This window comes from Pimephales promelas, chromosome 12 (assembly GCF_988280905.1).
Source record: "Pimephales promelas chromosome 12, fPimPro1.hap1.1, whole genome shotgun sequence".
Classification (NCBI taxonomy): Eukaryota; Metazoa; Chordata; class Actinopteri; order Cypriniformes; family Leuciscidae; genus Pimephales; species Pimephales promelas.
Window position 1 is genome coordinate 4,617,309 of NC_142780.1, and position 26,567 is coordinate 4,643,875.

Below are 26,567 nucleotides of genomic sequence, written 5' to 3' on the forward strand. Positions count from 1 at the left end.
AACCCCATACCATCAGAGATGCAGGCTTCTGAACTGAGCGCTGATAACAACTTGGGTTGTCCTTGTCCTCTTTAGTCCGGATGACATGGCGTCCCAGTTTTCCAAAAAGAACTTCAAATTTTGATTCGTCTGACCACAGAACAGTTTTCCACTTTGCTAGAGTCCACTTTAAATGAGCCTTAGCCCAGAGAAAACGCCTGCGCTTCTGGTTCCCGTTTAGATATGGCTTCTTTTTTGACCTATAGAGCTTTAGCCGGCAACGGTGAATGGCACGGTGGATTGTGTTCACTGACAATGTTTTCTGGAAGTATTCTTGAGCCCATGTTGTGATTTCCATTACAGTAGCATTCCTGTGTGTGATGCAGTGCCGTCTAAGGGCCCGAAGATCACGGGCATTCAGTATGGTTTTCCGGCCTTGACCCTTATGCACAGAGATTGTTCCAGATTCTCTGAATCTTTGGATGATATTATGCACTGTTGATGATGATAACTTCAAACTCTTTGCAATTTTTCTCTGAGAAACTCCTTTCTGATATTGCTCCACTATTTTTTGCCTCAGCATTGGGGGAATTGGTGATCCTCTGCCCATCTTGACTTCTGAGAGACACTGCCACTCTGAGAGGCTCTTTTTATACCCAATCATGTTGCCAATTGACCTAATAAGTTGCAAATTGGTCCTCCAGTTGTTCCTTATATGTACATTTAACTTTTCTGGCCTCTTATTGCTACCTGTCTCAACTTTTTTGGAATTTGTAGCTCTCATGAAATCCAAAAGGAGCCAATATTTGGCATGGCAATTCAAAATGTCTCACTTTCAACATTTGATATGTCATCTATGTTGTATTCTAAATATAATATTGAAATTTGAAACTTCCACATCATTGCATTCTGTTTTTATTCACAATTTGTACAGTGTCCCAACTTTTATGGAATTGGGTTTGTATAATTTATTCTGAAATTCGACTATTCCTTTTCTTCCTTGTAGGCCTGAGACGAGAGTTCAAGAGATGCGTCGAGGAAATCTCTTGAAGTCTCGTTTCAGGCCTACGAGGAAGAAAAGGAATAGTCGAATAAAGTCGTTATTTTTGTTTGTTTTTTCGCACAAAAAAAATTCTCGTCGCTTGATAAATTTATTCTTCGCTGGGCCGTCAAGTTTTAATCCCTTAGGCAGCCTATGTAGCAGTGATCCACCTCTCAAATTTCAACATGACATCATGACTTTTGCGTAAACGTACACGCCACTTTCGAGTGAAGTGGCGTGTTCTCTACGCATTTTGAGCTATCCGCGTGTATCCGCGTGTATGTGTGTGTCTACGCCATTAACGTCCGAGTGATTCCGCGTGTCTGTACACGCCGTCAAATGTCCACGCGAAACAAAGCAAAATGTAGATCTACATCTGGGGAGCGATCTTTTTTTTCCCTGGGATGGTGAGGGAACAGTCATAAATGCCATTAACCCCAGTGACGGTTAGGTTTAGGGACGGGGTTGAGGTAAGTCATATATTTATATAACGTTAAGTCAACGGCGTTCATAAACACGCTGAAAAGCGATTATGCGTCTTGATAGCACGCCAAAAATGGAAATACGAATTGGCGTGTCATACACACGCTACTTCATGAGATCAGTCTGCAAATTTAATCAAAAATATCTTCATTTGTGTTCCAAAGACGAACAAAGGTCTTACGGGGTTGGTACAGCATGGGGGGTGAGTAATTAATGACTTAATTTTCATTTTTGGGTGAACTAACCCTTTAATTCACACCATTTATGTTTTTTGGGGGGGGGGTTTCTTTGATGAAACCAGTTTTAATGCTAAAAAGCACAGAATAGCACAGAAAAGTACAATGGTATCCCTCTTCATTTAAGTTTGACAGGTCTTTGTGATGCATGACTTGTTTTTTGGGGGAAAAAATGTTCTTTGTAGCATGACCATTAAGGTCTGTTCACACTGACAGTAATCAAGTTGCTTCGGGTAGCAGAAGGTTCTTCATCTGAACTCAGTAACATTTGCTTATTTTACCTTAGCATCCTAGCTAAGATTAGCAACCTTCGAAACTTAGGATAAAAAATAAAGACAGTCGATGTTTAGGACCACCGCTGAGCCAGAGGAACTCCAGGAAGTCCAGCCTTCACGTTAAAAGTAACCTCTTGAGACATTCAGCAACACTGCACATCTAAACATGCATTTAACTAGGTGGAAATGCAAGAGCAGTGAACCACAGGGCTCAGGGCACATCTTGATCACGTTAACCGGACGAGGCAGTGCGTTTGCTTTGGAACATCAGCTGCGATGCCGAGATGGCCAGAGAGCGGAGCAAATCAAAATATCCTTTAAATACAGAGCTGAACCCATATGGAAACAAGACTCCCATTGTAATGAGGACTTGGCTTTTCCAAGGTTTGCTGACCACTGGCCTTCGCACATGGAGGGAAGTGCAATCTCCATTCGCAGCGGACCACAGACTGGGTCACTTCCTGGGAGTCCGTCTAATGTAACACATTTGTTCTTATGATTTATGGGGATAGGCGCTAATGATTTATGGGGTCAAAGTTTTTTTATACATAGTTCAAGACAAATATTTTCATTACTTCTAGACCTGCCAGTTTGCTCAGTGTCCATTCACTCACTCGTTTTCATTTACTCGTTCAAGTGAAGTATATAAGTGGAGTAATGTAGGGAATTTCAAACACAGCCACAGAATAGGGGAGAGCGGATTTTGGAACGCATTTTGGTTTTAGCTCAATTAATTAAAAAATAATTAGGTTAGATTAATAGTTTTTTTTTTACAGAAGCAACATACACATCTCTGCTACAAATGAACACTTAAAGTTTTTTTCTAGGACCTACCATTTTCGTACAGTTGCACTGAAAGTGACAGAAGTGCAAATGTTACAACTTACCCCATATGCAGGGTTAGTTGTAACACTTGTGTGTAACACACATAATTCAGTACTATTTTATTTGTATAGTTTGATATTGTTTGTGCATCTCTATAGACAGATATCCATACATCAATCCCTCATCCAATCATCCTTCTATTACGGATCAATATCATGGATAGAGACATAGAAAAGGGCTGCACAGTTTTGCAATAAATAATAATAAATCAAATATTGTAATTGCAATTGAATTAGATTTGTGCGTGGCAGCAGCATGTACTATTATTATTATTATTAATAACAGTAATAATAATACAAATGAGCTTAAAATAAAAATTATAAAAATAAAAAAGGGTTTATTGCATTAAAAGCAGGTCATATTTTTAATAAATAAACAAGTTATCATTCATAGTACACTAAATTTTAAACATTTTAAATTCCAACATTGTTTGTGAAAGTCCAACAAAGTTAAAAGTTGTGTGGCGTCGTTTTCATTTGATTATCATTGTACACTTGGCGGCTTAGTAACACTGTGCTACAACCAACCCCGCTGTGTATTACATAATTTAAACCTAGCTAACAGTCGCTAGGAATTGCTGACATGTTTCAAAACGGTGCTGTGTTTGAGCCAACAAGACAGTGATTAAGGCAATATAAAGTTAGATTTGGAAAGGTATACACCTAATTTAGAAACCGAAAAAAATCTATGATGAAAAAATTTACTTTCATGGTGTCAAAACACTCTTTGTCCAGTATCTTCACGAAATATAATCAAAACTTTCCTCAAATTCACGGAGACCGTCCTCTGGCAGCAAGAGAAAAATAGCGGAAAGACAACCTGCTTGATCCTGTCGAACTATGTAAACGGTCCGTGTTACATTTAACCCCGTGTTCGGTTGTGCCCCGCGCTCCCTTATAGTTCATATGGACGACTGGCGTGGTGATTTTTTGCCATTGTTGGCTCTATGGACTATGATCTGTCATTGTATGGAAAAGAGGAAAAGCTGTGTGAAAAATTCCTCATTTTTAATCTTTTGGAGGTTAATAACATCATAAGGGATGTTCCTGCATGACAAAGGAGCAAACTCTCAACGTATGTTCACTATTGTAATGATTTGTGCTCGATCTAGGACACACTTTATGATATTTTCAAAACATTTCCCAGTGGCATAAATGTGAACGAATGCAAGGGGAAAAAAAAGAAAAAACACTTTCCACATTATATCATCTAAGCTGCTGGTCTGGCAGGGCCAAACTGGCCATTTTGTTTATCCTTTAAATGAACGTGTATTACATTTACTGAACAGTTCCAGACACCAGAGAGGAATAAAAAACACACTGCTTTCAATTTAACTGCAATTTCAGATGATTCCCTGTGTCAACAAGCAACATGCTTATATATATATAGATCTCAGAGTTGTTGATTAGCAGCGCTGCGGATCATCCAGAGAAAGAAACAGGAAACCGAAAACAGCATGTCCAGATACGTGTCGTTTCAGTGACCGCAGACAGGAGCCGTGTTCATGCGTGCAGGGACGACTGATGAATATGTATGAGGCAGACTCTTGTGTTTCTCTGAGGATCTGCTTTTGGTAAGAGATGACCAGGCCATACCATCAACATTTACATCAGAATAAAGAAATAAATGCACAGAATTTGGTACGTTTTGGACGAATAAATCAAAAGCAGAGCTGTACCTGTAACGGTTTTAGTTGGTGGTATAAATAATGACGGTAACACTTTATAATAACTACACGCTAATAATCATTAGTTAAGCATGAGTAAACCATTACTTCATCATTCATAAAGCATTAATAGACACTAATAAGCAGTTCATAAATACAGCTATAAATGCTTTCTTCTTGATTTAAAAGCATATCTATAATTTGTTTAATAATTGTATTTTCATCCTTTATTACTGATCAATTTATCATTTCTAAATGAAGAATTGCATTTTTCATAAACCAGTTATTTAAGAGTTGTCCGTGGTTCATACGATTACTTAGAGCGAGTAAGTGATTAATAAACTATTTAAATGTACCTTCATACATCTTATTATTCAGACATATAGTGATGGTTACTTAATGTGTTAATAAATGCTTTATTAACATGTATTAATGCTGTAATTAAGGGTTAATTTGGGTAGTTATAAAGCATTTAGTAGTGGTCAGTTAACTATTTTTGTGACCTAATCTAAAGTGAGGACTATTCATGCCTTGTAAAGCATTTTTAAAGGCTGTTAAATATTTCTATGTTCTGTATCACTGCGTTGTGTTTGTTACATTTTACTGTTTAGAAGATTGACGAGTCTTTAAATCGCCTTTATAAATGCTTTACAAAGCATGAATAGTCCTCACTTTAGATTAGCTCACAAAAATAGTTAACTGACCACTACTAAATGCTTTATAACTACCTGTATTTACTATATTTACTTACACTTTCTAAGTGATCTTATGAATGACTGACAACTCTTAAACAACTGGTTTGCAAATAATATTATACTTCATTTAGAAATTATTAATTGATCATTAACAAAGTATGAAAATACAATCATTAAACGCATTATAGATATGCTTATAAATCAAGAAAAAACCATGTATAGCTATATTTATAAACTGCATATTAATGTCTATTAATGTTTTATAAATGATGTATTAACTGTTTACTCATGCTTAACTAATGATTAATAGCGTGCAGTTATTATAAAGTGTTACCATAATGACAGTTATGATTAAACAAACCAAAAACTCAAAATAGCGTGCCATACCGGACTAAGGCTATGTTTACACGGAAACGATTGTGAAGAGAAAACGCAAAAGTGGCGTTGCGTCATCACTTTTTATTTTGCGTTTAGACGAGCGTTTTGTGTGGGAAATCCGCGTGCAAATGGTGACGCAAAAGTGTGTGAAATTCAATGTAGTATGCACTTCAGGCGGCTAGGAGCGCATACTACAACAACACCAAGTCCACGCACCTGCGTACAACCTTCTCTGTCAAGCAGACTTTTGCGTTTTTACCGTTTACACGGGAACGCGGCAGTGGAGCATTTTTAAGATTTCCACTCTGGAGGGTGGTTTCACTTTTTTGCGTTTTTAAGCCTCAAAAACGCCGTCGCCGTGTAAACGAAAGGCACATCCGATAAAATATTTTTACGTTTTCACCCGCGTGCAAACAGGGCCTAAGATGGAGGGAATGTGAGGAGATTCAATACCCATGGTGATGAACTAAATAATGAACACCTGTGATGATTAAATTAATATCCATGGAAAATGATTATGACTTGAAAAGGAGAAAAATGAACACAGGCAAACAGGTGATTAAACAGACTGAGAGAAAACGAAAAGCATAACTGTGACAGTAGACTTAATCAAATCACGATATGGACTAGTATCTCAATATTATACTGCAGACCCAAAATACTGCCATTAAATATGTCTGGGTTTTTTTGTGTGAGAGTGAGTGAGTGATACAGTCTGACACAGTCTGTGTGTGGAGACGGGAGAGAGAGAGAGAGCTCCGAGTGTGTCCACACTGCCCGGACGGGGCCGTAGAGGACGAGCTGCACTTCCTCACCGAGATCAGCAAGTATAAAAACATCAGAGATGCTTATTTCACACAAATAGCACAGATTGTACCTCAATTCCAACAAGCGAGCCCCATAAACAAACTGTCCTATATTTTGGGAGAGAAAGAAGAGTGTGTTCACCTGGCAGCGCAGTACGTGTCCTCGTGCCATCATATGACGGAGAAGGGCTGAACCCTCTTTCCATTAAACTGCTCTCTGTACTTGTTTTTGTTATTGTATATATCTTTTATTATTATTATTTATTGTGATATATTTATGCATAATATGGAAATGTTTTTTTTTTTCACTTTTATTTATCTACATATATGTTTGTTTATTACTATTGCTTTGGCAATATTGTGCTATTTTACACAGTCATGCCAATAAAGCTCAATTGAATTGAATGAGAGAGAGAGAGAGAGAGAGAGAGAGAGAGAAAATGAATGACAGTGAGTGAGTGAGTGAGTGAGTGAGTAAGAATTAACGAGAATGAGCGAGAGAGAGAGCGAGAATGAACGAGCGAGAGTGAACGAGAGCGAGCGAGCGAGCAAGAGTGAGTGAAAGAGAGCGAGCGAGCGAGAGTGAGTGAGTGTGAGTGAGCGATAGAGAGTGAGTGAGCAAGAATGAAGAGAGAGCGAATGAGAGTGAACGAGCGAGAATGAACAAGCGAGAATGAATGAGCGAGAGTGAACGAGCGAGAGCAAGAATGAAAGAGAATGAGCGAGAGAGAGAGAATGAGTAAGAGCGAGCGGGAATGAGTGTGCGAGAATGAGTGTGTGAGAATGAACGAGCGAGAGTGAATGAGTGAGAGAGTGAGTGAGTAAGTGAGAGTGAGAGAGTGAGTGAGACTGAGTGAGCGAGAGAGAGTAAGAGAGCGAATGAATGAGTGAGTGAGTGAGTGAGTGAGAGAATGAGTGAGAGAGAGTGAGTGAGAGAGAACGAGAGAGAGCGAATGAAAGAGTGAGTGAGTGAATGAGTGAGTGAGTGAGAGCGAGAGAGAGAGAATGAATGAGTGAGTGAGTGAGTGAGTGAATGAGTGAGAGAGAGTGAGTGAATGAGTGAGTGAGAACGAGAGAGAGCGAATGAAAGAGTGAGTGAGTGAATGAGTGAGTGAATGAGTGAGTGAGAGAGAAAGAGAGAGAGCGAATGAAAGAGTGAGTGAATGAGTGAGTGAGAGAGAAAGAGAGAGAGCGAATGAAAGAGTGAGTGAGTGAATGAGTGAATGAGTGAGTGAGAGCGAGAGAGAGCGAATGAATGAGTAAGTGAGTGAGTGAATGAGTGAGTGAGAGAGAACGAGAGAGAGCGAATAAAAGAGTGAGTGAGTGAATGAGTGAATGAGAGCGAGAGAGAGCGAATGAATGAGTGAGTGAGTGAGTGAGTGAGTGTGAGTGTGAGTGAGAGTGAGTGAGTGTCTGTGTTTGTCATCTCTAGAAAATGACTCCATTTGAAACCAAAAGAAATTCACTGTTGAAAAGGTTAGGGAAGGATGACGAGTACGAGAGCGTGAGCAGTCTAGACTTTCGGCAGGCTGAAATTACAGATCCTGGACGTTTCTGAGCCGACATACATCAAGCGTGAGCCGTCGGTAAAACTTCAGACAGCTCAGGCCGTAAGAGCCACTGCGAAACGGCTTCAACTTCAGCTCGCTACATTCACATCAACTTCAGACCCCAACAAAAGTACAGGCCAGGGCTCAAGGAGGAAGACAATCAGGACCAAAGCTTCAGAAATGGAGGAAATAAGCCACAATTTCAATTTTTAAAACACTGATTATAATGTGAGCGGATTTATGGAGCTCCTCTCTGGCCAAGCTCAGATATCCATTCTCAAGACAGAAACCTCACACTCAATACTCTCTCAATGCACAGGAGATAACAAACTAAACCCACATTTCAAAGGTTTTTTTTCGCATCAAATATTTTGTTATAAAATAAAATGGCTAGTCCCGCCTATCATGAAATCTGATTGGTCGCAAGTCACTCATCACAGCTCTACATTAAACATCACATGATCGGCTACGTCGCGCGTGTATAATGCTCAGTGTGGATTGAAATTAATGTATGCTAATTTAAAATATAATCATTGCATCCAGGGTCTGTATTTCACTTTTCTTTCCTTTATTTTTGAAGATTTTAGTGTTTCACTCAAATAACACCACAATATAAAGGCTTAATAGTGCTTCAATATGCCTGATTTCTTCTCTATGCAAAATAATCTCTCACTTTTTCTTTTTGATTTTTGTGGCAAAAGCATTTCTTCCTGGGATTTATCCATAAGGTATTCATCAATCATCATTAATCATAAACATTTAAAAATCACAATCCAAAAGGCTTTGGAGACAGTCCAGTCAGTTTACTGTTTTCTAAAGCTTGTGAAGAGTCCAAAAGTTAAAACTCAAGCTCTTCTTGGGACATCTAGTGGGGTTAATGGGTATCTGTGTCATATACGAATGTTCAAAGATTAAGGCTCAGTAAAAATAATAATACTTATTCTCCAAATATGCATTAAACTGCTCAAAAGAGAGAGTAAAGACAGTAATATCGGTAAAAAAAGATTTTAGTTTCAAGTAAATTCTTTCTATTCATCAGAGAATCCACCACAGAATTAGCAGCACAACCGTTTTCAACATTGATAATAAACATAATAATAAATTAAGCACCAAATCAGCCTATTAGATTCATTTCTGAAGGATCATGTGACACTGAAGACTGGAGTAATGATGCTGAAAATTCAGCTTTGCCATTACTGAAATAAAAGAAATAAAAGTTATCGAAGTTTTCAGTGCATGTGTGTGTGAGGTAAAATGACACAAGCTCTCTAAGCTCCGCCCCCTGTGCCGGGAGCAGCAGCTCATTTGAATTTAAAGGGACAGACACAAAACGATGCGTGACAATTTTAACATGCTATATAAAAATATCAATGAGTTAAAACTTTACATACACACTCCAGACATCAAAGACTAACTTATCTTGTGAAAAGGGCATTATACCACCCCTTTAATACCATCTTAAATGAAATGGCAATTTTTGCTCTGCCTCAGTTCACTAAAGGTGAATTAAGCATTTCAGTAAAATGACAGTGAATGAGGACTAAGGCTGTCGAACACCAAAATGACACATACAGGCAAATGTTATGATATTTTGTCTTTCTATATGCCATTTTTCAAGTATTCTGTAAACATACAAACACTGTGTGAGGATGCAAGTGGGACAGAATTTGATTTTCTGTTTTTTAATCTTATTCACAGAGACATTACACATACATATCCAAGTCAAATGAACAAACATGCTGCAAAACAAGCTTTGTTTTGTGCCTTTTTTCTTTTTTAATAAGTGCATTTCACATTGATCATAAACCTTCAAATATCCACCTTTGTTTTACATCTCTCTTTATTTACTGGAATAGTCGATCTGTCGTTCCCACAACAACAGCGAACACATTGAGCGTACAGAGATCTGCATGTTTGTTTGCTTCTTTCAGTGAAGTTCGACGCACATCTGGATTCAAAATGTTTCTGCTCTGCGCTTTGATATTGATTATTATAGAAGTTAATAGAACACAACAGCATTTCTTGGGTCATGAACAAACCACGCTCTTCAATTGCTTCAGTTGTTCCATTTTATTGCAAATTGTTTAATTACAAAGTCACTCTCTACCCTGCTACCAAAGAGCGCCACACGATTTAAAGCACTGAACGCTTGACATACTAATGTCTCTGCATTACATTAGCAATAGCAAACCAAATGGTATTTATTGTAAAGACAGCAAAAACAGACTTTTAAACTAGATTGTATGAAATAAAACCGCAGCTATTGTGTGACTATGTTTAAGCAGATCATGTCTACAGTGAATGTGATGAAACACATGCAGACACTCGATTTGATATTGTGAATCTAATCCAACGCCCCTGTGCAACATCCCAACACCGTTACAGGGCGTATGTTCAGGGAATAAAGGAGATAAGGTACAAATTGATAGGGGAAAGTCAAAAAAACATTTCTCCCATGCGGTTTCTGAGCAGACCGGTGAACAGTGTGTAGTGCTTTACTGTAAACAACCTATTGAGTTTCATGGAGGCAGTTTAATGTGTTTAATGTTTATTTAAGAAGCTGCTTTTCAACAATCAACCCATGAGGATCTCCGTCTCCCTGATCTCACTGCCAAAACAATAATCTACCGCAAATATTCAATAAGACATGCTAGTCTTTTACACTGCTCCTGCCAGAACAATTACTTCTTAGATCTGATCTATTTGGGAGATTATCATACAATGAAAAGCGCCAGCATAAAGCAATTACCAAATTGGTAACACTTTATTTGAAGGGGTGTGCATAAGACTGACATGACACTGTCATAAACATGACATAACACCTGTCATGAACATGAAGCAGTCTTTATGAATGTTTATGACTGTTGTCATAATTCGGTAAATTATGACACTTTTAATGCAGTTGTTGACATTCTTTAAAATGTCTTTGTTATGACAACTTGACATTAAATTAACCAAGAAATTATAACCTGTCAACCTGTCACAAATATGTCACATTATCAAACTTAAAGTTATTTAGCTTTGCGTTAACATTACATTACCCTGTCATATTTTATGGTTGGTTTTAACTTTGGTTATCATGACACCAATATAACTGTGACATGAATATTTTTCTTGTCCTCAAGTAAAGTGAAACACATTTTACTAGTTATAAAGATGTCATTAAGGGTTATTACACTGTCAAATGCTTTAACAACAGTGTCATTAATATTTCCCCTCACCTCAAGTAAAGTGGAACACGTTGGACTAGTTATGATTTCTTGGTTAATGTCAAGTTGTCATAACAAAGACATTTTAAACAATGTCAACTTTGCATTAAAAGTGTCATAATTTACCGAATGACACTTAATGACAACAGTCATAAACATTCATAAAGACTCCTTCATGTTCATGACAGGTGTTATGTCATGTTTATGACAGTGTCATGTCAGTCTTATGCACACCCCTTCAAATAAAGTGTTACCTACAAATCTAATTTAATTTCACAACTCTATTTTCTCTTGACTGGGGTGGGTGCCTCACGATACTCTATGATACATGGCTCACGGTACCGCTAATAACATGATACAGCAATTCTGCTATAATCGACATATTGCTATTACGATCCTATAATGATGCATCACGATTTCTGTCGAACTATGAAAACAAAATGCTGGTTTCCTCTCTTTATTAAAGTCCAAACTGCTAGAAAACAGCACAAAAGGTTTTTCAGTCTGTAAATTAAATTTAACATTAATTCTGCAGTCCGTAACTTTTTTGGTAATAAAAAAATAAAAATATCCAAAATAAATTTGAGCAAATACATAACTAGCCAGTGTTCAACACGCTCTGTTTGCCTTAGCTCGATTCAAAGCGGTAAACTTGTAATAATGTTTTTAACTCCAGTGGGACTGGTGGATTTCCGCAGGAGACAATCACCAGTGACAACTCGAGACTCACCCGCTGTAAAATGCAGAAGACTTCGGAGTGGCTTCAGAAAAAAAAAAAAAAGAGAGACTGCAACCGACCCATGCGAAAACATGGATAATATCGGAAGGACATTACATGTAGTCACGCAATGCTGACGTTGTTAACATTAATAATTTGAGAAAGTATCATTTGCACGGTTTTACGTGATATGATAAGCGATTGTTAGATTTAATCAGCGTGATTTACTGCAATGATTTTTTTCCCTTAGTTGATCAGAACAAAAGTGGATGTTACTTGTTCAGACGACGTTTTAAGGTGAAAATTATTATGTTGCTCATATTTCCAAAAAGTATAATCTGTGATTCTGAATGCCAGTATTCACACCGGCAGCGACTGACAGACACACACTCTCCTCAAACATTGTGTTCATCCGCGCTGTGCCGTGCCGAGGCACAACTCGCATAAAGTTGATAATTCCGCGAATGACTGCAATTGCAGATTTCAAACAGAGATGGCGACAAAGAGGAACAACTGCGGACTGCAGCTTTAAAAGGTAGAGTACGGGATTTGAAAAACGGCCGGCAGATTTTGAAAATACACAACTCAAAAGGTCCCACCTTCTTTCCTCCAACGCTGGCCATGACTCCACCCATTCGAAGAGCATGGACGCCCAATCATGCATCTGCAAAACTCAGATGCGCGAGATTGCGCTTACTCTCTCTCTCTGTACCGGGGCTACTTGCACTTACGGTGACTGGGTCACAAGCTTTGAGTATGCGCGCGACGGGGACACACGCGAGGGGGGTGGGGGTGTGGCATCACCGTTTGATTGACGACTTTTCTGTACAATGATTCTAGGATGTCTTGGAAATGATTGGCTGGAGTTTTTCCGAGTCCTGCCCGTTCCACAGATGATTAAATTAATTTATTTTCATTTCAGTGCTTTTTAAACATTATGCTTATACTTTTTAAAAAGCTTAAACTTTGCTAAAAGTGTACAAACGGACACATTTACCTGTTTATCAACTTGTTTTATTAACCTGGTACATTTCAAAATTTACCAACCTCTTTTATTTAAACCATGTCAGTGTTTACCAGCGTCCTTAAAATACACTTGGGAATAGTTTTGTCAAATGTACCAACTTGGGCATTTTAAAATTCTGAAAATGTGACATCATCAGCATTTCCCTCTGGCATTTTGGGTGGATTCTTAAACACCTCTGATTGGCCATTGTGTTCACGTGCTCAACTTACTGTATATGTCTGTGAAAAGAGGTTTTTAACAGGATGGCGGACAGCAGCGTGAAGAAAGTAATAGATGCCCAAACCCAGTTTAAGTTCAAATCTGGATGCACTTCGGCTTTTATACCATTTATTGGGACAATAATGCTGTAAAGAGCCATCTTTGGCGCTCTTCACAGAGTGCGTACACAGAAACACAAGTGAGCGTTTGAAAGCAGGTGTCTATCATTGGATCCGTCTCTCAGTGGATATATTAGGACTCCGCTGAGAGAAGCCTGCTTTTAAACGCAAACTGTATCGGTGTAAGCACTCGGTGGACAAAGCGCTCAGGGAAATTAAAATATCCACATTTGGCACCAGCATATTGATTCTCGTATCGCATGGAGAAGGACAACAATATATCACACTATCGATATTTTGTCCCAACCCCTACTCATGACATTACAGGTTTGTGAGAGGGCTCTCAATTATAAACACTAGTTGTAGGTGCGGTTCGGTCATTTTTAAACGAGAATATTTTTTTACTTCATCAGAAATGGTAAGAAAAAAAATCATGGACATAATTTAAAAGGTTAAATGGTCCGTAAAAAAAAAAAAAAAAAAAAAAAGAGACATCTGTATTGTTAGCGGTCAAAAATGAGCGCATTGGAAACGTTTGGTAAGCGGATTACATCTAGTGGAAACTTTTAGTACTGCGCCCAAAACAAAACCTCGCTGAACGCTCATCAACCTCAAATTTTGAACACAACCAGTTTAAATTTCTGGCTTTGATTTTCTCAGTTTTAGAGTAAGTTTTAGTTAGAGAAATTTTAAAAAAATATACATTTCATAGAAAATGTAATATGCATTTTCATATTAATAAACGTAAACTTTGATAACTTTTTAATAATAAGTTGGCAAAAATCTACCAAGTGTTTTCTTTAAAAAGAGACCAAACTCAAGTCTGTGCCTCAAAGCATTCAAGATTCACCACGTTTTAAATTGAAAAGTTCATTTTCAGGTCTATGCAAAAAAAGTGATTTTCAGGCAATAAATTAATCATAACTATAATTCAGTAGCATAAAATATCCTAAAAATACCAAATATTAAATTAAAAAAAAAACATTGTCAAACTAAAATATAGTACATTGTTTTCATTGGAAAAAAAACAAACAACTGAATGTCAACAATTATTAGCTGAATGCCTTGCCCAACCTAGAGTATAAATAGGAATGGTACTTCTAAGATACTTCTTAGTCCTTTTTAAAGGTCAAAAGCTGAATAACCTTTCACTGTTTACAAAACAGCAGCTTCCGGAAAATATCTCCTCCTGTGCTTCATGAAAGAAGGTCATACAGCTTGTATGGTAAATAAATAAAATATTTTTTTTCATTTGGGGTAAACCATCCCATTAAGAGGAAATACCTCTTCAAATGTGTGCATTCACATCGTACCTTGCAAATGGTCTCTTTGTCCCAGGGCAAAATGGTCTGAAGATCGATGAGCTCACAGGAGACACCCAGCTTTTCCTGTGCCATGGCAGCCACTTCCCTCAGCACATGTACCTGTAACCCAAAGGTCAAAGGTTAACTTGCAGTTTACGCTAAAGACTAAGTTCTGACACTATGTTGTATTGTTGACTGCTGTTTCTAGAAAAAGGTGAGGGTATGTTTGTGTTCAGACAGCTAATAATTAATAATTATAACAATATAATTAATTCATCTCCCAGTTATAGTTTGTGCTGCTCATGTATATAGTCTCGGGAGGATGAATGAAAAGAGAAAAAAACACAGTACTATCGTCCATTAGAAACAAGCCTTAGTTGGAAGTTCTCTGCACGTCGGCATGAGGTACATCAGTCATTCAGAGGGTGCCTGAGCTGAGCTTCGGGACACCAAGAGCGCTTTTGAAATCATGATCTGATGGTGTACTGATAAGTTCTGAGGAACGTACCTGTGTTCCCCAGGCCACCAGCGTGAGATCGCTGCCCTCCTGCAGGACCTCGGCCTGGGAGAGAGGGATGTGATAGGCTTCTGTGGGAACCTGCTCCACTGCAAAGCAAAATCACAGATTACACATCACCATAGCAAGAACAGGCACACACTCACCCTGTAAAGCCTGACATTTGGAAATTATTTATTGAACTTTTAGACAAAATTTATAATAAAAAAGGTCATACAAATTGGAAGAAAAAACAAAACAAAACAAAAACACAAATGTGTTTTTTTTTTGTTTAGTATCAGATATGAAACATCAGGCTTTAAAGGCCCAAACTGAGCAAAAATATGAAATTTGGAACAGATGCTATTTATTCGGCCCCCAAAAAAATGCAATTCTGATAGCTTGTAATGTAAATCCATAAGATCATCTTGATTTATGGATAACCAAGTAAACCTAAGGTTACGTTCACACTGCAGGGCTTAATGCTCAATTCCGATTTTTTGAAAAAATTCGATTTCTTTCGAAGTCCGTTCACATTTCCAATTAAATGCGACCTTTTGTGATCTCCTGTGTGAACGTGAACTGACCCAGAAGTGACCCGCATGCGCAGAAGAGTACTCAACGGTCAACGACGTCACTTGTCGTTTGCGGAATAGTTCTTTTTTTCCATATGTTGCGAGCTTTTGTTTTATTATTATTATTGCCACAGCCCATATACAAACACAGACAATAATTATTTTATCGACGGGCAAAGTTTGCACATAAATGTAAGATTTTTCCGATCCTCACCGACCTCGTCATAAAACCCGTTTAATTAATAGTGCGCGTCCTCGGCGCTCCTTGCTTTGTCACCGGCGGCCGCGGTGCGACACTGTTGGCTGGTGTTGCCAGATTGGGTGTTTTTTCGCTACATTTTAAGGTATGTTTACATGTGTTTTAGCCAGGTTTTCGCCTGGAAGGCTCTATAGAAATCTGTTAAAGTTAAACTGACAGAGAGCGCACGTTCACAGACACCAGAATGAACGTGTTCACAGTAATGTTCATCAGGCAGTAGCTAATACAGTATATGAACGCGTTCATGCACTATCGTTCATTGAACGCGTTCAGGCACAACACTGGGGAAGAGACACGTCTGCAGCGGCCCATAACAGTGCAGAAACGCGTTGGAGTTTGCGTGTATTGGCTAGCTACAGGTGCGTGCAATGACGTGCGGGTCGGATATATGTGACCTGGCCGTTCAGATTGAAGTCGCATTTCAAAAGATCGGATACATATCGGATTTAGACCACATACCCAAGTGGCCTGGGTCGCATTTGAAAAGATCGGATCTGTGTCGTTCAGACTGTCATCAAAAAATCAGGTACAGGTCGCATAGGGGCAAAAAAATCGGAATTAGGTCGTTTCAGCCTGCAGTGTGAACGTAGCCTAATTTACTTTAGTCCAGTAAGTGTTCATTTTGAAATATTACTAACATTATAATAGTTATTTTTAGGCTGTGCGTGCTCAAAGTGTTTTTAGCCAGCTGAAGACGCCTAGCTGTGGGCGCTTGAGAGCGTATTGGCAGCGCAGCGTTGAGACGTTTCGTTGCTATGATAGAGAATATCCTCAGCACAGTTTCCTTTTAACTGATTTCGCAGATAATTTGATTCATACAAAAAAAATTTATTTGCAACATTTTTGTTTGCTCTGCTGGTTTATGTCGTTTACAGAAAGAATGTTGTGACAGTTGGTCGGTGTGCCCCTACTCCACTGTGATTGGACGGCTGGGTAAAAAGTGACCGTGATGAGCGCTACGTTTTACCCAAAGTTGAACATTCTTCAACTCTGGGCGACCTGTAAAAAACACTGAGCGATCAGCGCTTCAGCGAGAAAAAAAACGCTCGCCGCCTCGTTAACGATGGCGTTTTAAAAACGCAGCGCTCCCATTGAAAACAATTGAAAAAATACGCCAGGAACGTGAGAAATAATACGGATAGAACTGAGTATGTATCCCTGGGTGCTGCTAAATCGGACACACACTCTGTCACTTGTGGTGTCCCTCAAGGTTCAGTCCTTGGCCCCACCCTCTTCACGCTTTACATGCTCCCCCTTGGTCATGTCATCAGCCGGCATGGATTATCTTTCCACTGCTATGCTGATGACACTCAAGTTTACATTAAAACAAATTCTAATCCCTCTGAAGCCCTTTCCACACTTCAAACCTGCCTGGAGGAGGTAAAGACGTGGATGGCGGATAATTTTCTGCAACTCAACAGCCTAAAAACGGAAGCTATTCTTGTTTGCACTCCGCATCAGACCCGGTCGTCCACCATCACCAACATCACCTTCTCTGGTCATTATATCCACCTCTCACCCTCAGTCACAAACCTTGGTGTTAGAATGGACCCTCACCTGACCTTTGAGGCCCACATTAATCATCTATGTAAAACCTCTTTCTTTCACCTAAGGAACATTGCAAAACTTCGCCCAATGCTGACTTTCCCTGATGCCGAAAAACTTGTCTATGCCTTTGTTTCCTCCAGGCTGGACTATTGCAATGCACTACTAATCGGGATCCCAAGCAAGAACATCAAGCAACTGCAGTACATACAGAACTGTGGGGCTAGGATCCTGATGGGCTTGCGGAAGTACCACCACATCACACCCATCCTTAAATCGCTCCATTGGCTTCCTGTCCAGTACAGGATTGAATACAAAGTTTCCCTTCTGTCACATCAGTGCCTCCATGGCACTGCACCACCATATCTCAAACAACTCATCACCCCCCTTTCCCCATCTCGTCAACTCCGCTCTGGACAGGCCAATCTCCTTCAGCCTGTGAGGACAAGGCTTCGTACTATGGGTGATCGAGCTTTCTGTTCAGTCGCGCCTACTCTCTGGAATGCTCTCCCTGTCCAACTAAGGGTCCCTCAGACTGTTGACTCTTTTAAAAAAAGGCCTTAAAACCAATCTTTTTACAAAAGCCTTTTATGGCTAACAGTGCTTTTATTTCTTTCTTTTTTTTTTCGTTTTTTTTAATGTTCCTGTTTTTATGTGTACCACTTTGAGGTCATTAAATTGATGTAAAGTGCGTTACAAATAAAATATATTATTATTATTATTATTATTAAATAATGCTTTGGTGGACACATTACGATTCTGACTGATCTCATGAAGTAGCGTGTGTATGACAGGCCAATTCGTATTTCCATTTTTGGCGTGCTATCAAGACGCATAATCGCCTTTCAGCGTGATTATGAACGCCGTTGACTTAACGTTATATAAATATATGACTTACCTCAACCCCGTCCCTAAACTTAACCGTCACTGGGGTTAATGGCATTTATGACTGGAGATTTGACTGCGTGTACAGACACGCGGAATGACGCGGACGTTATTGGCGTAAACATATACGCATACACGCTGATACACGCGGATAGCTCAAAATGCGTAGAGATAACACGCCACCTGACTCGAAAGTGGCGTATATGTTTACGCAAAAGTCATGATGTCATGTTGCGCGATTTAAACATCGTTTGAAACATTTGGAATATTGTAAGTTTTCATCTTAACTAAATATATAACACTGGCCTTGTGATTTTGGGATATTTTAATGCCAAAAATCTTAGAAATTCCAACTATAAGTGAGCTACATGTGGGACAGCATACACGAGCAGCTCCGCTTACCCAATCTAAGGCTCAGAACAAATGAATTCACTTTCCACTGACAGTGACTCCAATGTTTATTCACAGCCCGGTTCTTGATTCCAACATCAACACGATTCTTGCAGCAATGCTATGCATCACACTCGATTTAAATATTTAAAAAAGGAGTGATCGCTATTGATCGCAGTGATGGTCTGCCTGCTGGAGCGGTTCAGGCGGAGCTCGGGGATTTGTGGGTAGGAGGTTTTACCCTAGGGTTCATGTGATTGATGAAGTCGAGAGAAAATGCATCACTAATGGTCCAGATTATTTTGAGTGGTAGGTTGTTGGATGCCTGATGTGTGTTTCCAGCTGACACACACTCTATCATTTAAAAATACTGCTGGATTTAAATGGTAAAACCACTCTTTAATAAAAACCTATCTCAGAGATGGAAAAAGATACATGCTTATGCTAAAAACATGAAAGATACCTCATATGATGAATATAATTTTCCCTAAGATATCTGACGTGTAGATAACTGCATGCTTGCAGTGTAGACAGCATTGTTGACTATAATAGGTGTGGATTGACAATGTTAAAGGGATACTCCACTTTTTTGGAAATAGGCTCATTTTACAACTCCCTCAGGGTTAAACGTTTGAGTTTTACCGTTTTCTAATCCATTTCGAAGAATATCAGTAACCAGACAGTTTCTGGTCCCATTGACTTCCATAGTATTTTTTTTTCCTACTATGGAAGTCAATGGGACCAGAAACTGTCTGGTTACTGATATTCTTCGAAATATCAGAAAATCGGCTGAATGGATTAGAAAACGGTAAAACTCAAACGTTTAACCCTGAGGGAGTTGTAAAATGAGCCTATTTCCCAAAAAAGTGGAGTATCCCTTTAAAACTCTCTAAACACTACAAGTCTTGGGATTTGACTCTTGACAGAGCACCCTAGCAACCCCATGCAAAAAGCCTTAACACCATAGCAACCACACAGCAACACCCTAGTACTGCAAATGGACGATTTACAGAGCACTAACATGTGCTTCAGAAGCTTCAATCTAATTTTACATAGAAGATGATGAACTTCTAAATAATAAATCAAAACCATATTGAAGGCCAACTAAACTTGCATGAGTTACAATTTATGACATTCAATTCAATGTTGGCAATAATGACTGATTAAAAAACAAGACAAGGTGGAAATTGGAAAATTCTACATTGCCATCAAGTAAACGTATAATGTTTTTCAAATCAAGATTTATTTGATTTATAAACTGAATGGATGAATGATTTATTCCTATCGTGCAACAATAAATGCATGAAAAAGCTCTAAAATTAAAACCAAATAATGATAAAGAGCCAAAGATCCTAAAACAAGCTCCAATGTCCAGTCAGGAAATTAAAGTCATTCAACAAATTTCTCAAGTCACATTTGAGAGTGAACCTGAAGACGGACAGAAAGCAGATCTAAACCGAGGTATCGGGAGATAAAAATGCACCATTCCTTGTGGAAAAAACACTTCCTTAAAACAGCATACATTTCCTTTTCCACTCTTTATTTCGCCATTACTTTGGACATGAGGATTGTGTCGTTTAGAGCCACACACACTTTAAACTGCACCAAATATCCTCCTCCTAACCCAGGGCTCCAGACTGCGACCAAATGGTCGCATTTTGCGACCAAAAATTGAGAGTGTGCGACTGAATTTTACATCCAGTCGCACATGTGCGACCAGTAAATTTGCCACACGTTAAACGCATGGCAAAGCGTGGAAGAGGCGCGTCAATGAATCCGTGACAAGAATAGCGCGCGTAAACGTTTGTGGGAAGGAGACGGAAACAAATATCACAAACTGATGTGCGTCTGAGCAATCAGCGATCTATCGACTCTTTAGTCGTTACCTAGCAACGAATGCAAACAAAATGAAAGTGGAACGAAAATACGCCACTCATGTATGATTAGGACCGTGGAGCAGCAGCAGCGATTCCGAACCACTGACAAAATAAAGCCCCGAACTTGCCAGTCGCGGGCCGATCTCGCTCACGCAACACTGTTACTAGGAGAGCCAGTGAAGAAATCCATTGAATTCGCCTCAGAATTAATAACATTAACACCACGAGATCCAGTGAGAAACACTCCGATTCGGCGCAGAGTTCTGTTAAACCATATCAGATCAAACAGCGCTGACGTGGAAACCAGGATAAACACTTACAGAAGGCTTTCAGTCCACAAATCAGCCTAACAGAACCATGAATTTAGGCAAGTTAACTCTTACCATACATATGATAATGTGTAAGTAGCCTACTACACATCCTTTCCCAGCACTTCAATAATATCATATATAAATGTTTTATTTTTTTGTATTTTTTATGTGATTACCATACCAACACATTTTTTGTTCATCCTTTAAAGATTGTCCTTAAACGAACAATTTTAAGATGTTGGAAAACTCTTATTTAAACACTTAAAATAATAATAATAATACCATTGTAAACAGTAGGATGTTTATTGGCTATTTTCACTCCATATAGATATTTTCACTACTTTTATTAATTAATATTAAGACATTATAAATGCTAAAAACTAAAGTTAATTTCATCTACACCCTAAATTAAGCTTAGTGATTTATTGTTAGCCCCAGTGCTACCAGATTTTTTTTTTTTTTTTTTTTTATAGAACTGAGTTCTCATTTGAGGTGATGCTGCCCTCAACTTTGGGTCTGGAGCCCTGTGAAGTTAAAATAAAACAGCATATCATAATGTTAAGTCTATTTATTATTAAAGAATTTGTCAGTATTACAGTTATTTTGTGGGAAATTTGAATAATTGCATTGCAAGCTTATTTAAGGTGTGCCCCTAAATTTTTTGCTTGCGCTCCTAAAATTTTCAGTCAGGGGCAACTGCGCTCCTAGTAAAAAAAGTTAGTCTGGAGCCCTGTAACCGATGGCTGAAAGTGTGGTTGGTTAGTTTTGGCTGTGGTTAGATGAACCCCAGATGGATGATGCTGTAACTACATAATTATGTGGGAGAAAAGACTATCTGTTCCAAAGTAACCCTGTATTTTCAACAAAATGTTTTATATGCAATATATAAAAACAGCCAATATTTCATTGCATTATGGCGGATGTGTTCTGGAGGTTCTTCTCTTTGATGTAACAGATCAGGAGTGTGACTAGTGAAGAAGTGAGACTGTGCTTTCATCAGCCAATAAGTGTTTTAATAATGTCACTTTCTTGATCCTAAGTCTTCAGAGTAATTAGTCACATGATGAATGAACAAAAAGATTGTAGCACAAGACCAATTAAGACTTACTTAATCAGTTTTCTATTTATCCTTGCATGCCAAACAAGCAGAGACGGTCCAAAAAGGCACTTAGGATAGGATTTACGATAGAGGCGGGTGGAGTTATGAGGTTTGACCAACAGTTTGAGGATCTCATTGAGTTATGAGGTTTAGTCACAAGCTATTTTTAAAGGAGTAGTTTTGCTGATAATGCACTCACCCCCATGTCATCCAAGATGTCCATGTCTTTCTTTCTTCAGTCGAAAAGAAATGAAGATTTTTTTGATGCAAACATTCCAGGATTTTCTCCATATAATGGACTTCAATGGGAACCAAACGGTTCAAGGTCCAAATGAGAGTTTCAGTGCAGCTTCAAAGGGCTTTAAAACGTCATTTCAAAAAATAAATAAAAAACTTGAAAAATCTTTTTCCGAGTCATTTGGTTCATTCACCAAACGAAATGAATGAAAAAACTCGAAAAACGATTCGTTCATTTTGAGTTCGAACAGGAGAGTCATGAATGTTCACAGAACAGGGCGAGCATTTGAGCTTATAAAACTTAAACTTTATTATTTATTTTTAAATGAGCGATCGTTTCGCTAGATAAGACCCTTATTCGTCGTCTGGTGTCGTTTAAAGCCCTTTGAAGCTGCCCTGAAACTCTCATTTAGACCTTGAACCGCTTGGTTCCCATTGAAGTCCATTATATGGAGAAAAATCAAAAACATTAATTTCTTTTCGACTGTAGAAAGAAAGACGTGGACATCTTGGATGACATGGGGGTGAGTAAATTATAAGCAAAATTTTTACTCCTTTAATACTTTTCAATGGTTAAAAATTGGGACAAAGATGTAAAGGTGACCAACAGTAATGATGCATGAAAATAACAACGTCCTCTCACCGGCTGCTCTGTAGAGGATTTTCGGCTCAAAGAAGATGCATGGGTTATTGTCATCAATGCAGGACAGAAGAAGACCCTTGGCCTGGACCGGACCTCTCGGCACAACAATCTAACAAAGAGAGAAGGGAAACAAATTATAATATTCGTTTTATTATAGAGAAACAAAAAGTTGAACATTTATAAGAACACACACTGATCAAAAGGCATTGCTGCGTCTCAAAACTGTGTTCATTTTAAAATCCGCAGTTTTTCCTCTTTGTCGCCATCTCTGTTTGAAATCTGCAATTGCAGTCATTCGCGGAATTATCAACTTTATGCGAGTTGTGCCTCGGCACGGCACAGCACGGATAAACACAATGTTTGAGGAGAGTGTGTGTCTGTCAGTCGCCGCCGGTGTGAATACTGGCGTTCACAATCACAGATTATACTTTTTGGAAATACGACCAACATAATAATTTTCGGCGGAAAATGTCGTCTAAACAAGTAACGTCCACTTTTGTTTCCAACTAAGGGAAAACAACAATTGCAGTAAATCATGCTGATTAAATCTAACGATCACTTACCATATCACGTAAAACCGTGCAAATTATACTTTGTTCGCAAATTGTTAATGTTCAGTAGGGATGCACCGAAATGAAAATTCTTGGCCGAAACCGAAAACCGAAAAAGAGGAAACCAAGGCCGAAAACCGAAAACCGAAACACCGAAAGAAATTATGCCAATTATCAGTATCATTGCATTTATGGCTATGACTGTGTACAAACGTTACTAAAATCAAGGCATTGCAATTGCATAAATTAATATAAAATTTTCAAAGAATAAATCAATTACAAATTATGCAAATATTTATTTAGCACAATGTACAGTATAAAATAAAATTCAAAGTAAAATGTTTTTGACCCCACTCATGTGTACATTAAATAATAATCTAATGGCCTGCAGAAAGGTTTTAAAATTAAATGTTCTCTCATAAAAACAAAGCCGAGTGCGAACTTCTTCTCATCACACCAGCACCCTTTGCACGTCTAAATTAGTTTCTTACATTTTAAAAATTTAGCATACAATAGCATAAAAAGCCTTTTTAAATGAACAAAGGTCCATGATTAATACAAATGTACATGAAACTTAACGAAACATGTTTAGTGAATGTAGAAAATATTTAAGAGAGCATTAATTTAGTTCTATACATACATGTTCCCATATATATTTTTTTGTAATGTCACACAAGTAATAATCTCAGAGTTTACTGGGTTTTACATGATTATTCTTCTTCTCACCGATTCCTAATGGTTAGAGGACAGTTACTTGAGTCGTCCCCTGTCGTTTCAAGGAATAGTACGACGGAGAGCGGGTCCAGTATAAACGCCTCGACCGTTTGGAGCGGTGCGCGCGCTGTCTGAGGAGACTCGCGCATACTTTCGCCTACCTCCGCAGCGCGAGTCTCCACAGTTTATACTTGACCCGCTCGCATCCGGAGTCGTTGTCATGGCGGCGCGCATTGTTTAGAGCAGATATAGGTGGATAAACTTCCGTCTCCTCGCGGGTTCAGATTCACTGAAATGCGTCCGCACCGCAAACATGTTGCTTTAGACAAGCACGTGCAGGTCGCGGTTTCTGTTTGCGTCATCACACCATTTCGGCCGTATTGTTTCGGTGATAAAAGTCTTTCGGCCGAAAACCGAAAATGCACTTTTGGGCCATTTTCGGCCGAAAATTTTCGGTGGCCGAATATTCGGTGCATCCCTAATGTTCAGCATTGCACGACTACATGTAATGCCCTTCCGATATTGTTCTTGTTTTCGCATGGGTCGGTCAGTCTCTTTTTTTCTGAAGCCACTCCGAAGTCTTTTGCATTTTACAGCGGGTGAATCTCTAGTCAGTCCCTACAGAAAAAATTAAATGAGCTGAATTCAATGCAAAATCAGCCAAAGTCCGCATATTTAGGCGGGGGCCGCATTTTTTTTAAATACGCCGCACTTTCGCCGCATAAATTGCCGATTTCTGTGCAAAATATGCGGGGTTTGCATGATTTCATAATCCTCGCATTTTCGTTGCAAAAAAAAAAAAATCACACATATCTTAGCAGAAAGTTGAAAAATGTTGTGTTTACTTCACACAAGAGCAGCCATTTCCCCCGTTTCCATGGGAACGTTATGAAGTGACGCAATTAGGCGACGGGATAGCTCACAGCTGAAGTTATTGCAGAGGCCAGACAGACTCACGGAGGCGATTGACATCTCACGAATCGAACTCGTATAACTGTCTGTCACACGTTCTACCGTCACATCGTTACTTGATAAAAAACATAAGATAAAAGAAGTAGCATCAAACAGAAATTACCCGAACACATATAATATAACACTGCAGACAGTTCAGCATGCAGCTCTTAAAGGGGCCACACCTTATTTACACTCGTTACAGTCTGAAATAAAACAAGATGAGAAATTAAATATTCCCAGCACTTTCTATGATGTAGTATGCTTGCTTATCAAAGGAAGTAATAAGAAATGACTCTTTACATTAAGGTAGTAGCCTAGTGAGAACAGGGTGTTGGGGGAATCACTTTTTTTCTCTTTTTCATCAAACCGCAGTTTTAGCAAGTTCCCTCAATTTTTGCAAGTTCTCGCAACTTCATCGCATCAAATTGCATAAATATCCCGCATATTCCATCGCATTTTTAAAGAAAATGGGCCGGACTGCAGCTTTAAAGATGCCTCTAGATTTACATTTACATTTATTCATTTAGCTGACGCTTTTATCCAAAGTGACTTACAATTGCTGTATATGTCAGAGGTCGAACACCTCTGGAGCAACTAGGGGTTAAGTGTCTCGCTCAGGGACACATTGGTGTCTTACAGTGGATTCGAACCCGGGTCTCTCACACCAAAGACATGCGTCTTATCCAATGTGCCATCACCACCCCATCACTCTTTTTTTAGATAAAAAAAGTGACTTGCTATCAAAAGCCAGGAAAAAGCATTCCTGCCGAAACACAGATTTTGAAACATTACAGATGAAGACTGCATAAGATTTTGTGGACAACAAGGTAACATTTTATTTGAAGGGGTGTGCATAAGACTGACATGACACTGTCATAAACATGAAGCAGCCTTTATGAATGTTTATGACTGTTGTCATTAAGTGTCATTCGGTAAATTATGACACTTTTAATGCAAAGTTGACATTGTTTAAAATGTCTTGATTATGACAACTTGACATTAACCAAGAAATCATAACCTGTCAACCTGACATCTTTATAACTAGTAAAATGTGTTCCACTTTACTTGAGGACAAGTAAAATATTGATTTCACAGTTATAATGGAGTCATGACAACCAAAGTTAAAACCAACCACATATGACAGGGTAATGTAATGTCAACGAAAAGCTAAATAACTTCTTTAAGTTTGATAATTAGACCTGTTATGACATATTTGTGACAGGTTATGATTTCTTGGTTAATGTCAAGTTGTCATAACAAAGACATTTTAAACCGTCAACTTTGCATTAAAAGTGTCATAATTTACCGAATGACACTTAATGACAAAAGTCATAAACATTCATAAAGACTCCATGTTCATGACAGGTGTTATGTCATGTTTATGACAGTGTCATGTCAGTCTTATGCACACCCCTTCAAATAAAGTGTTACCGACAACAATAAAAATTTGTGTTGGGATGA

General features: G+C 38.6%; 1 protein-coding gene across 1 annotated transcript in view; it reads right to left on the reverse strand.

Annotated features, from left to right (window-relative positions):
* bckdhb (branched chain keto acid dehydrogenase E1 subunit beta) overlaps positions 1 to 26,567 on the reverse strand; it is a 98,250-nt gene that overhangs the window by 55,202 nt on the left and 16,481 nt on the right. Inside the window, exons 6-8 of the mRNA XM_039651316.2 lie at positions 22,888 to 22,996; positions 15,079 to 15,176; positions 14,580 to 14,690 (exon numbers count right to left, since the gene is read on the reverse strand). Coding sequence (XP_039507250.2) covers positions 14,580 to 14,690; positions 15,079 to 15,176; positions 22,888 to 22,996 — 318 coding nt within the window. The remainder of the gene's footprint in view (positions 1 to 14,579; positions 14,691 to 15,078; positions 15,177 to 22,887; positions 22,997 to 26,567) is intronic.